Below are 14,110 nucleotides of genomic sequence, written 5' to 3'. Positions count from 1 at the left end.
GGACTGAAGGTCAATCTTGAAAAATGCCAATTCTTCCAAGACGAAGTTATCTTTTGCGGTGTCAAAATAACCAAAAATGGCTTGCACAAAACCGAAAACAAGGTCAAGGCCATCATCGACGCACCACAGCCAACAAACAAAACACAACTCAGATCATTCCTCGGGCTTGTAAATTATTACCACAAGTGGCTGGAAAATGTAGCTCAAATTGCGAAGCCACTGTACAATCTTCTACAGGATAACACAAAATTTGAATGGTCAACTGAAGCTGATCATGCTTTCATTCAAATAAAAACAATGATCGCTTCGGACAAAGTCCTCATGCGCTACGACCCCGATCGACCATTGCGACTCGCCTGTGACGCTTCACCATACGGCATCGGCGGCGTTCTCTCGCACATCACACCAGAAGGCGACGAAAGACCTATTGCATACGCCTCAAGAACCCTCAATAAGGCAGAACAGAATTACTCCCAACTAGACAGAGAAGCTCTAGCTATCACATGGGGTGTTAAAAAGTTCTTCAATTATGTATGTGGCAGGCACTTTACACTAATCACTGACCATCAGCCACTCAAATACATCTTCTCGCCCACAAAACCAGTCCCTGCAATGTCTGCAGCCAGACAACAGAGATATGCAATTTTCCTTTCAGCCTTCGACTACTCAATCGAATACAGGAACTCCAAGTCAAACGCTAATGCAGACGGATTTTCACGATTGCCTTTACCCACCACAAACTCAAGTCAAGAAGCCGATTCAGCAGATGAACTATTCTATACAGAAGTAATAGAGTCCTTACCAGTCAACGCAGCAAACGTTGCCAAAGAATCACGCCACGACAAAACACTGTCACAAGTCATACATTACGTCCAAACTGACAGATGGCCAAACACAGTCAACGAAGAACTGAAACCTTACTTCAACAAACAAAACGAACTGTCAGTGCAACAAAACTGTCTCTTTTGGGGATATAGACTCATCCCTCCACAAAAACTGCATGCAAAAATCTTAAGTGTTCTTCATGAAGGACACATTGGTATAGTCAAAATGAAAAACTTGGCTAGGGGATACTTCTGGTGGCCTGCTATTGACAAACAAATCGAGGCAACTACAAAAGGGTGCCCTGGTTGTGCTTCAGTTCAACCTGATCCACCGAAAGCTCCTCTTCACCCATGGCACTGGCCCGACAAGCCATGGCAAAGAATTCAAATAGACTTCGCGGGACCATTCATGGGATTAATGTTTCTAGTGGTCGTCGACGCCCATTCCAAATGGGCCGAAATAATACCGACATCCAACGCCACATCCATTTCAACAATCAATATATTGAGCAATCTTTTTGCAAGATTTGGTTTACCTGAACAGCTCGTATCTGACAACGGTGTGCAGTTCACATCCAATGAATTCAAATCCTTCACAAAGGTCAATGGAATCAAGCACACCCTTAGCACACCCTACCACCCAGCAACCAACGGGCTGGCTGAGCGAATGGTCCAAACTTTCAAACAAGCTATGAAAGCTTCAAAAGATGAGAAGGGTACCATCCATACCAAACTGGCAAGATTCCTGTTTGCTTATAGGAATGCACCACACACCACAACAAACGAGAGCCCAGCATCACTTATGTTTGGCAGACATCTGCGAACTCACCTAGACATCATTCGACCAAGCATTCATACAAGAGTATCTTCATGTCAAGACCGTCAGCTTCGTACTCACTCTTCTGCCAACACCAGGAACTTCGACAACGGAGACAACGTCCTGGTCCGAGACTACCGCGGACACCAACGATGGCAACACGGCGTAATACATGCCCAAACGGGAACACGCACCTTTGAAGTCAAAACAGCTCCCGGAGCCATATGGAGACGACACTCCGACCAAATTGTTCACACAAACGCCCCTGCAATCACAAGCAAACCAGCACCGGCACCACTATTGGACATCGTCCCAAACTTCAGAACGACAGAGATACCAACCATGGTTCAAACAACCCCAGCGAATGACCGAGATCCAAATTCTACGCGGTCACAGGTCGAGGTCCCGCCCTCACCACATAGAGAATTCCCAAATTCTCTAAGTCTCTCTGACAACATGTCACAGAGAACGCAATCTCAAAACAATCACAACACTACAAGTGCACCTTACACTACGAGAAGTGGTCGCAACGTGAGAAAACCAAACAAATTCACACTGTAGGCAGGGCCATTTATAAGCCTTAAGCTTCGACTATAATATTGGAAGAAATATTTGTGACGTTGCGACCACAAACATAAAAACACTTTGCATCTACACAGCCGCACGAAGTAGACACTAGTTAAGACTATTAGAGTCCATTACTGTGTTTTCTTTTATCATTATGAACTGTTGACCACTTCAACTAGTTTAGTACTACACAGAAGAAACACTTTTTCTTACTCATCATTGATATATGAGATAATTTTTTTTTTCCTCGTATGCAAACATTATTTTTTTTTTTTTTTCTCATTTACTTAATTAATAATTTAAGCTGTATAAAACAAATGTAAGAATGAATGAACCATTATGTAAACCAAAACGAGCGAAAGTATAATAGCTCATTTTTTTTTACATCATCTAATTTTTTTTTTAAGGGGGAGATTGTGGGATACCTGAGTACCCAAATATCAGTATTCGATTACGTTATTTCAAGAATAAAAAGAATCACTTCGATTCCAAAATGGCTGACTATTGTTGACGTTTTCTACTTAACAAATTATCATTAGCAATCTACAATACACTACAATAGTGGTAAACAAAAATTAAGTTTTTATATGATAAACAAAAATTGAGTTTTTAGAGAATGCAATTTGCACTAAAATGACTAAGAGGTCCAAAGCCAATGAAAATAGTAACATACACAACAAAACAAGATGCTTGTAAGGTGCTATTACAATAATTTTTCGACAGAGACAATTCTGTTACTAGCCATGTGTACTCATTTTACACCTCAGTTCTGTGAGATAATTGAGTCAGAAGCTTTTTCCAAGATCCAGAACACAGCTTTGTGCCTCTCGTGGGATTCGAACCAGGCACCTACAGGTCTGAAAGCGATTGTCATATCACAAGACCACAAAGCTGCACATAAACATATACATCCAATTTCAACCATGAAAACTGCGTATGCCAAGCTGCATTTTTTTTTTTTTGTGCTAAAAAATTACATCATATTTGATATTTTGAGATTTTATATAGCACAATATCCACTAAACGTGCTCAAAGTGCTTTTCAAGGGGTTCCTGTCCAACAGCAACATTTAACATTTAGGACGGTACATGATGCCTGTAAGGCGATATTACAATTTTTTCAGACAGAGACAACGCTGTTAACGGCCAGGTACTCATTTTTCACCTGTTTAAGGTGAGAAAATGTGAGTAAAGAGCCTTTTCCAAGGACTCAACAATGGGCTGAGTGAGGCTCGAACCCAGGACCTTCAGATCCAAAGGCGAGTGTCATACTACAAGACCACATAGCCACACATATCATATTGATCGTATTGCATTTGATGCTTGCACCTTGAAACCAACGATGTGTGGAAGTGAACAACAATCAAACAGATTAACACTTACCCCCTGTCATATAAAGTACAATAAGGTAGGTAAAGAGTACGTAAAAACTCCCACACATTGGTGTAATCCCAGTTTAATAATGGGTTGACTCTCATAAAGGGAGGCCAGTCACCATCTGTTGGTGAAAAGAATAACAGCTTGTCTGAAACAAACAAACAAACAAAAAAGATAAAATTAATCCATTATCATTTTTTTTATATATACACACATTAATTCATTATACAAAATGAACTCCGACGAAAACATCAGAGAATGGAACATCTTCCTCTAAAAAAAAAAAAAAACAAAAAAAAAAAAAAAACCAATAGGCATCGACCATAGGGACAATGGGAGTGACCTATATTCATGGTTTTGTCCAACCTAGTCATCGATCACATGATTTGTTGCTGTACAACGATTGGATATTTCTCAATGTGTCTACGATCTATAATATTCATGTTTTCGTCCAACCTCGTCATCAATCACATGATTTGTTGCTGTACAATGATTGGACATTTCTCAATGTATCTAAACACGCTGCTTTGTTGATGAAGGTTGTAAACATACCCATGAGTCATGCTGAGCAAAATGCCCAATTGTAAAGTTGGATATTTCTCAAACTGTGAACACTCTCACTATGTGGGTCATTTTGAGCACACTTTGCAATGTGACCAATGACCTCGAGCACAAGGAAATGTAATAAAGATCATTTCAATAGAACATTACAAATATATTCAATCAAAATCATTTAAGGTATAATGATCATTTGTGAAAAATCGGCAGAGCGCTTTATGGTGAAAGTGATACTAAACTTGCATGCCAAGAGAGGTTAGGCTTAAAAATATTTGCTCTTTGCCCTGCATGGTCACAAATACTGTATTATATCAGTTAGATAAAAATGTGAAATTGAATGTTAACTTCAATTTAATGTGTGAAAACAGATAAAATGGATGTTTCGGGTTTCCCTTTTATCAACAAAACAGGATGAATGAAACACTACAGACGAATGAGATAAGTGGTAGTGAATTATTTATTCATCTTAACAACGCCACTACCACATTATCTCAATCGTCTATAGTGTTTCATTCATCCTGTTTTGTTGATAAAGGGGAAATCCGAAACATCCATTTTATCTGTTTTCGTACATTAAATTGAAACTTACATTCAACTTCACATTGTTATTTATTTCTTCGAGCTTTGAGCAGCAACATTTACATTACATCAGATAGATAAAGAACTGAACAAGTGTGTATGAAAGGTGCCAGACAAAGCAAGAAAGAAAAATACAAGAAAAAAAATACATCCCAAAAATATTTCTTTCTTGCCTTGTCTGGCACCTTTCATACACACCTGTTCAGTTCTTTATCTTATACCGGTGCCTACTCCTTAATTTCTTATTTGATACATCAGATATATTAATCCTTAACTAACAAATACGACTTGATTGTTTTAAAAGATCAAGGAAGAAAAGGAGAGAGGGAAAAAAGTTAAGAAAAGAATCTCACCAGAGAAGGGATCTGTCTTCCGGGTACCCATGATGACAGCTTTCATTCCTGGGTGTTGTTGCGATAAAGTGGACAGACACTCTTTGATTCGACCATTGTAGTGCAGCATCTCCAGGCTATACCTGGCAAGGATCAAAAGAGAATATGCGAGAATATATGTATATGTGCGTGTGGGTGTGTGTGTGTGTGTGAGTAATACATTTATGTACAGTGTGTTTGTGTGTAATTGGATGCGTGTGAGCTTTTATTCGTTCGTCCAAATCTGCAGTGTGTAATGTTTTTTACTGATGGTCAATGTGAAGCGCTTTGAAGCTTCAGCATAAGCGCTATATAAATGTATAGTTATTATTATTATTATTATTATTATTATTATTATTATTATTATTATTACTATTATTATTATTATTATTATTATTATTAATATTTACTCTGGGCTGTATAAGAGAAGTGATGTTTTCTGTTTTTAAGGGTTTTACGACGCTTGCAACACATTTAGGTCATATCAACACCAGTAAAAAGGAAGAAAATGGGATAATAAAAAAATTGTTGAATTTACAATTAAAAGCACAAGAGAAAAAGTAAGATAAAGGAGACTGGTTTAAATAGGGAACAGATGTCGATTCCAAGAGCATACAATAAATGTACTTAGTTTGAGATCATCGATATGTCTCAACCAGACAGGATTCCACTTAAGGAAATACACTCGAATGTTTACAAACCATTATATATTCAAAAATAAACTAACAAAATATAATAGTGCGATGATTTACAAGGAAAAAAATATCAACTCCCACAACTATAACTTTACACTTTACTGTTTCCCTCCCAGCCAAGACTCCCGACAAGGGCCAGGACAGACAAAGTAATCTTATTCCAAGACATAGATATATAGAGAGCATCTTAGAAAAAATAAGACACAGGAAGTGACCTCCTGCCCACCATTGGAGGTCAAAATACACAATCAACAGTAAGAAAAGTAAGGGTTATGGTGTCAAAAATTGTAACAAAAGTCAAGTGGTGATGATTGTGGTCAGTAACCAGTCAGTGACAGTAACGGCAAAACTCTCCTACTTGTGTTGTGTATTTGGATAAAAAAAGCAGCCTACCACACTCAAACCAGGTGTGGATGAGTACCTGGCATTAGGCATTGATCGTAAGTATAATAGTTAGTGCAAAAGGGATACCTAACAGGCAATGCAGACTGTATGACATGAGGATACAGTTCATATATAAATACAAACAAATTTTCACTCACCTATCTCTGCATATCTGTACAAATTTTTCTACCTCGGGGAAGGGGCAACGACTTCGGATATACAAAGCCCTAAGCTTGCCACAGAAGTCAGGATATTTCCTGGATAAGACAGCAAATATAAGAGGAAAAAAAGTTGTACATTCTAACACTAACATGGTGTATATTAAGTGCCAGAAGACAAAAGCGAATTTTTAAAAAATTAACATGGTGTAGCTCAGTTGGTACAAAAACAAGACAAAATGTGAGCTTTTACATAGTAGTCCATCCACTAGATATGCTCAAAGAATTTTACAAAGGGTCCAAAGCCAAAAGGCCCTTTTTAAGCATTACTACAATTTTTTTTTACAAGGACAAAGCTGTTATTGGCCAAGTGCTCATTTTACACCCAAGTACAGTTAGAGAATGCGAGTAAAGATCCTTTTCCAAGGACTCATCTTTGTACCAACCAGGAAATTTAGAACCAGGGACCAAAAGATCTGAACCAGAGTATTTTAACTACCAGACAACAACTCGCCTCAAGAGTAAAGTATTTTCTTTGAGAACAACAAGAAATGAAATGAGTAGGAAAGTGCCAGAAGACAATAGAGAATAGAAATTTTGCAGCAGCAATAGGGGCTCGAACCCGCAACGTTACTGGCATGACAACTCTGCCTGGCCGGAGAGATCGTGACTCTACCGTATGAGCTATCCACGACCCCAAAATATATCGCTTCTAACCCTAGTCTTATTAGAGCCTTCTCTCCCCGACTACTTGCGGTCACGGGTTCAACACACACAAACGCCGCAAAGTTATTTGGCCAGCATTCAGACAGAGGGGTGAGATAATAATGTAAAGGAATGTCCAAGAACTGGGAGTATACAGTAAAAATTGGTTATACCAACATGACCAGAGCATATTTGACCATACAACAAATTTGCAGTAGAACAAATAATTTCATCCTGGAGGCGGTCTAGCAGTATGACAGTCGCCTTCAGAATGGAAAATCCATGGTTCGAGTCCTGCTCTGTGCAAACAGGGCAAAGTTGAATCCTTGGAAAAGGCTCTTTACTCACATTCTCTGACTGTACCCAGATGTAAAATGAGTATCTGGCTGTAAACAGGCGTCATGTGTCATTCTACATGTTAAGTGTTGCTGTTGGCTAGGGATCTCTTGTAAAGGTCTTTGAGCACATTTAGTGGACATTGCTCTCTATAAATGCTCTCTAGTTTATAATTTAGTTGATTAGCAATGTTGAAAGAATAGCCGAGTCCAATATACAGCAAATATACTAACTAGGTTTTATTATCATTTCAATATACACTTGGCTTGACTTATTGCTGTCCGTCTCCATATCAATCCATTGGGACGCCACAGCAGCTTCTCTCATTCTATTGATGAATTCCCTCCAGTGGTCTCAATTCACGTGTACTTCATTGCGGATCTGATACACAAATTGTTCTGGGCCCAAAGTTGTAATGGAAATAACTCTCAAAACCAACGCAAAATAGTCTCCATTACAACAACGTTAAAAGAAGCCCCATAGTTGCATTTGGTGATCAGACCTGCATCTATGTGCACTTCAGTCTCAATCCTCTGCAAGGTGCTGTGGGTCTGCAAGGTCTTTGTCCAACCTTAATTCTGGATGGTTCTAATGGTGCCTCAAGTCTCCGTTTATTATTGTGTGAATGTTTGTTGTCCTGATTGTGTAAAGTGCGCTTTCATGGCTTTTAAAAAAATGGCTAATTGATGTCTCTTCGGAGTTGTGTCCAAAAAGTCTCCATATTGTTTCTAATATTTGTATTGAAAGTGGTTGTTTCATTGCATTTTTAATAAAGGTATTTGTCTGTACTTTTTGCAGGATAGTGGCTGTTTAGCTTGATTCTTAGCTGGTTTCTATGTCAGGTTTTTTCTTCTTTGTTCCACGTAAATGCCTATGTTCCATAGTTGTAAATAAGGACAGATTTGATAAGAGATTTGTAGAGCTTGATCTTTGTTGCTAACTTGATTTTGTCCTTTCTTATCCATTTTTGATGTAATCTGTTTAGGGCATAGGGCAATTGTGGAGTGTTGTTTTCTTCTATGGACAGAGTAGTGATCCCATCTATTCGTCTTTGCCAGCATTATTCCCACTTTGATCAAAGTGTTATGTCTGTTTTCTCATGAACATGGAGTATATGATTTTCAAGTGAGAAGTTAACATCGTCCGGGTTAATATTTTTTGTACGGCTTTGTGGTCTTGTGGTATGACATTTGCCTTCACATCTGTAGGTCCCTGTTTGAGTCCCCTGTCGGCAATGCAAAACTGAGTCCTTGGAAAAGGCTCTTTACTCACATTCTCTCACTGAACTCATGTGTAAAATGAGTATCCAGCTACTAACAGCATTGAAAAAAAAATATTGTTACAACGGATTACAGCATCATGTCTCGTCTTTAATATTAAGTATTGCTGTTGACTTGGGACCCTTTGAAAAGTTCTTTGGCCACATTTAGATGCAAGTTTCATTTTTTTTGGTATTTTTTATACCACCATATGTCTTTGTGTATAAACTAGTTGACACATACTTTATACTACCATATGTCTTTGTATATATACGAGTTGATACTTACTTTATACCACCATATGTCTTTGTATATAAATGAGTTGATACTTACTTTATACCACCATATGTCTTTGTATATAAACTAGTTGACACTTATTTTATACCACCATATATGTATTTGTATATAAACTAGTTGACACTTACTTTATACCACCATATGTCTTTGTATATAAACTAGTTGACACTTATTTTATACCACCATATGTATTTGTATATAAACTAGTTGACACTTATTTTATACCACCATATGTCTTTGTATATAAACTAGTTGACACTTATTTTATACCACCATATATCTTTGTATATAAACTAGTTGACACTTACTTTATACCACCATATGTATTAACATATAAACTTGTTGACACTTACTTTATACCACCATATGTATTAACATATAAACTAGTTGACACTTATTTTATACCACCATATGTCTTTGTATATAAACTAGTTGACACTTACTTTATACCACCATATGTCTTTATATATAAACTAGTTGACACTTACTTTCTAACAACAGCATGGAACAGGTGCAGTAAGACAGTACAGTCTTTGCCACCATTGAATCCTATACAAATCTCATCAAGACTGGAAAGGAAAAGAAAATTTTATCTGAACAAAATATAGATCAATTGTGACAATCACAGTAAAGTAGAGAAGAAAAAAAAACTCTCCATAAAACTAAAGGTTGTTACCTGCTTATCCTGAGAAATGTTTAAAATTCCATGACATTAATTGTCACCAAATGAAATGTTATTATGAACATAAAATAAAAGATAAATGAGAGAGTGTCAGTTTTTACGAATGAAGCAAAGCTGCAAATCTGGCATGAGAAAAAAGTACTTGTAACTTGCGGCTATGTGGTCTAGTGGTATGACACTCACTTTTGGATCGAAAGGTCCTGGGTTCGAGCCTCACTCAGCGGCGCATAGTTGAGCCTTTCGAAAAGGCTTTCTCTCACCGTACTCAGGTGTAAAATGAGTAGCTGGCCATCATCAGTGTTGTCTCTGTCCAAAAAAAATTGTAATATCGCCTAACAGGTGTCATGTCCTGTCCTACATGGTAAGTGTAGCTATTGGCCAGGGACCCCTTGTAAAGCGCTTTGAGCACGTTTAGTGGATATTGCACTAAATAAATGCTCTATTTATTTTTTTTTTAACAAATAAACATATTCAATATTTTACAATTATGAGAGAAAATAACAAAAAGTGAACCACTTCAAGTAATTTTTTTTTCTTACACAATTGGTGACAAAAAAAAAACAACAAACAAACAAAAACAAAAAAACACAGAAATCCTCTATTTAAGGTAATGTAAGAATCATGGCAGTGACATCCACAAGAACTCCCATGAAAGGTACTCCAACATAAAAATAATGCATTTTTTTATCTATTAGAAATATGATCTAAAAGACTGACAGGCCTGTAAATGGTTGGTGAAAAAATTGAACACGTGAAAATAGACACAACAGGACAAAAATATGGACACAACACAGATATGACACGTCAATTGACTAGTCAAATCATGTCACTTTCCCCTACTTATTTATAACGAGGCACTTATTTTATGGTACCAAAAAAAAAATCCCAATTATTTGAGGGCCCAGGTCTGAGTTAGTTGTAAAATGAAAGGAAGAGAACAATTCCTACCCTTGTGAAGGATGTGTATCTCGTGCTTGACACGGGAAGCTGCGTATCTTCGCTCCTGTTTGTGTTAAATGTTTAAGCTGATTCTTTCGTTTATTTGGATTAATTCTTATAGAAGAAGAAGAAGAAGAAGAAGAAGAAGAAGAAGAAGAAGAAGAAGAAGAAGAAGAAGAAGAAGAAGAAGAAGAAGAAGAAGAAGAAGAAGAAGAAGAAGAAGAAGAAGAAGAAGAAGAAGAAGAAGAAGAAGACAATGACGACGAAGAAGAAGAAGAAGAGGAGGTGGTGCGGTCGTGTGAGAGCTTTCGAAGAAGAATATATATTTCAAGGAAAAATAATTATTTCGCATTATTTTTTTCCATCTCACATCCGGACGGAAGCAATAAAATATAGAGAAAAAAATATGAGAACCGGAGATATGCATGTGTGTCAGTAGCAAAATAGAGAGAAACCTTCCGGTCCGGTTCGACACACTTCTGTGTGTGCGTTATTTACTGACTAGGTGTGTGTGTGAAGACGACTTGCGCGAACTTCGCGACCCTCTCTTGCTGGCAGTGGCACTGTAGCCGGGCAGTGAATACATCCACGTCTAGGGGAGTGTATAGGTGGCATGATAATATTATAGCTAAATGATAGACGGCAAGTTTTGTTTGTCTTTGATGCGACAAATAAAAAGTTTTTTTTTTGTTTTGTTTTTTTAAGTCGACATTTGAAAGGGAATAAAATCAAAATTTTTTCGAGGAACGAAATTAAAGTCTTTTATTTCTTTTTTTATTGGTTCTGTTCTTTGACATTACGAATTTCATTTTTACTATTATTTTTTTTTTTTTTAATATTAGCACTTATAGAGCAAAATCGTACTGTCGGAAATCTGACAATAGTCGGAAGATTTACAGGCCTGGACTGAGTAGATAGGGTAAAATCCGGAATTTTGTAAAGAGAGAAAAAAGCTTTGAAAACTCAAGCATACAGTATAAACCCTTTTTGTACTAGCATTCTCGAAATATTCGTCATATATTTATATATTCACATTTGAAACGAGTTAGGCGATGTTTGTAAAGTGCTTTACTCACAAACACACACAATGAATGAATATAGGGTATGTAAGTGGGTTGTTTATTTTTTAGTTTGTTTTTATTTTCTTTTTGTTTCTCAAATTTGTAAAAAGTGTAGTCTTGTCAATCTGTCATTATGTAGCAGGATAAAGAAGTAGTTACACAAACAAGTCTGCATGACATATGTCGCTGTCATACCTGTGGTATGACACTCGCTTTTCGATTGGAAGGTCCTGGGTTCAAGCCTCACTCAGCACATAGTTGAGTCCTTGGAAAAGGCTTTTTACTCACATTCTCTCACTGTACTCAGGTGTAAAATGAGTACCTGGCCATTAACAGCGTTGTCTCTGTCCAAAAAAAATTGTAAAATCGCCTATCAGGTGTCATGTCTCGTCTTACATGTTGAGTGTTGCTGTTGGTCAGCGACCCCTTGTAAAGCGCTTTGAGCATGTTTAGTGGATATTGCGCTATATAAAAGCTCAAGTTTTTTGGGGGTTTTTTTTTGTTGTTTTTATTAATTTTCTTTTTGTTTCTCAAATTTGTAAAAAGTGTAGACTTGTCGATCTATCATTATGTAGCAGGATAAAGAAGCAGTTACACAAACAAGTCTGCATGCGATACGTCGCTGTCATACCTGTACTTGTCTAGGGCTTGTTCCAATACAGATATGGATTCTTTGACAGCCGATGCCAGCTCTCCATGGCCCTTGGTGATGATGTCATACACGTGTACATGTGCGTGTTGGACTGGGTTCATTTCATAGTCCACCACTGAGTCTAAAGAATTAAGAATATTATGAGAAGATAAAAGGCTGCATTTGGGCAGTATTAACTCTTATATTTATATGTAATAACAGTTTTTGCTACATTTTCGGTAATTAATTTCTGAGCCCTGTGATGGATGGCTTGCAAAAAACTGAAATTACACACTGGTTAATCATAACACATAGAAAAAAATCATATATCATAATAAAGATAATAAATAGGTCTATAATTGGATGTATTGGTTTTTAATTGGTGTCGAATTGCCACAATTGTAACAAATTGAAAACGAAATGAATATGGTTATGTTGTGTATATCGCATGTGTGAAAGAAAGAGAGGAAGAGAGAGAGAGAGAGAGAGAGAGAGAGAGAGAGAGAGAGAGAGAGAGAGAGAGAGAGAGAGAGAGAGAGAGAAAATAAGTAGGAGTGAAATATCTGTTCAATGTTACAGTTATCATTTAACGTTATAACAAGTGTAACTAAATGACAAATTGCCATATTTATGGACAATAAAGATCTATTATTATCTATTATTATTATTATTATTATTATTATTATTAATATTATTAATACATATTGGTGCATGTGAGGAGATCAGTACAAAGTTTGAGTGAAAGAAATGTTTATATAGAAAGTGGTACTGGACGGTTCGAACTTATAACAAGAGTTAAGGACAAATTTGGGCTATCCCATAATTATCAAAATCTCAAATACTCATTTTCTGCCACTTATTTTTTTTAATGTCCAAGCCAAGTTCATTCAACACACAATTTCAGTTTTTCATATTGACCCTCTTTAAAAATGAATGATCTCTGATTAAAAGAGGTCTATATAACATCCTGTATCCTAAAACCTAAAAAAAACATAATGGTCGCTGTTGGGCCGGCACTTTACAAAAAACTGAATGCATTTGGCCATATCGTAATAGAGCGTATTTCTTTCAGCCAACACTGTTTGTATTTCAGCATATTTTTTCCTATGTTTCTCTATGAATGCACATGTAGTTACAGTCTGGTCGTCTTCAGCATGAGCTCCTTGCAATTTAATACAGTATGGCTGGACTACGGGTTGCCAGTAAATTATGATTTATTGCAGTCTGGCCGGTCTGAGTCTAGGTCGTATCACACCTATAAAGTTATTTTCTTATCAACCTTTAACGAAATAACATCTTCATGTAGCAATTAACAAACAGAATGTACTCATCATAATGGCACACATTTAGCAACAATCTTGACTGGTGATTATATTGAAAAAGTGCAAGATAGAAATGGGGTTCAAAGGAGTACTGAAAATGCTTGCTTTAAAAATGAAGCCAGTGGTAGTTGAAAGCGCCAGAAAATAAGCTAAAGCCATCATCTTAAAACTTATTTTATGGCCCTCTAACTGCTATTAGCTATATCATTAGTTAGTGTATCCAGATTATACAAGCACGTTCCTCGTTAAATAATGACACATTTGGTGTACACAGTTCTGTAAATTGATAAATAATTGTATCTGAACTAGTTGTGAACCAAACCCCCATGTACCTCTTGTAAAAGATTTGATATTCTATGACTTAGTAAAGTAGTCCTTTCAGAGCCATTGGGCTCCTGGTTTCTATAGCATGAAATGGACAATAGTAATTACTTGCTACCCTCTGTATAGGACGCTAGAGTACCGCAAAGTACTTTCCACCAGATCTAACAGATCCAGCTACCCAATCACAGCTGGATCGACAGGGGGGGGGCAAAACAAAACAATTGC

General features: G+C 37.0%; 1 protein-coding gene across 3 annotated transcripts in view; it reads right to left on the bottom strand.

Moving 5' to 3' along the window:
* The window catches only part of LOC144978664 (FAD synthase-like), a 33,449-nt gene that overhangs the window by 7,597 nt on the left and 11,742 nt on the right, over positions 1–14,110 (bottom strand). For all 3 annotated transcript variants that reach the window (XM_078925003.1, XM_078925000.1, XM_078925002.1), the window contains exons 9-13: positions 12,240–12,381; positions 9,415–9,495; positions 6,330–6,428; positions 5,075–5,196; positions 3,591–3,732 (exon numbers count right to left, since the gene is read on the bottom strand). In XM_078925003.1, coding sequence (XP_078781129.1) covers positions 3,591–3,732; positions 5,075–5,196; positions 6,330–6,428; positions 9,415–9,495; positions 12,240–12,381 — 586 coding nt within the window. The remainder of the gene's footprint in view (positions 1–3,590; positions 3,733–5,074; positions 5,197–6,329; positions 6,429–9,414; positions 9,496–12,239; positions 12,382–14,110) is intronic.

Source organism: Berghia stephanieae, chromosome 8, assembly GCF_034508935.2.
Source record: "Berghia stephanieae isolate SIO BIC M18660-M18661 chromosome 8, UCSD_Bste_1.3, whole genome shotgun sequence".
Taxonomy (NCBI): Eukaryota; Metazoa; Mollusca; class Gastropoda; order Nudibranchia; family Aeolidiidae; genus Berghia; species Berghia stephanieae.
The sequence above is the reverse complement of the archived record's forward strand: the minus strand, read 5'-3'. Positions and strand labels throughout refer to the sequence as shown.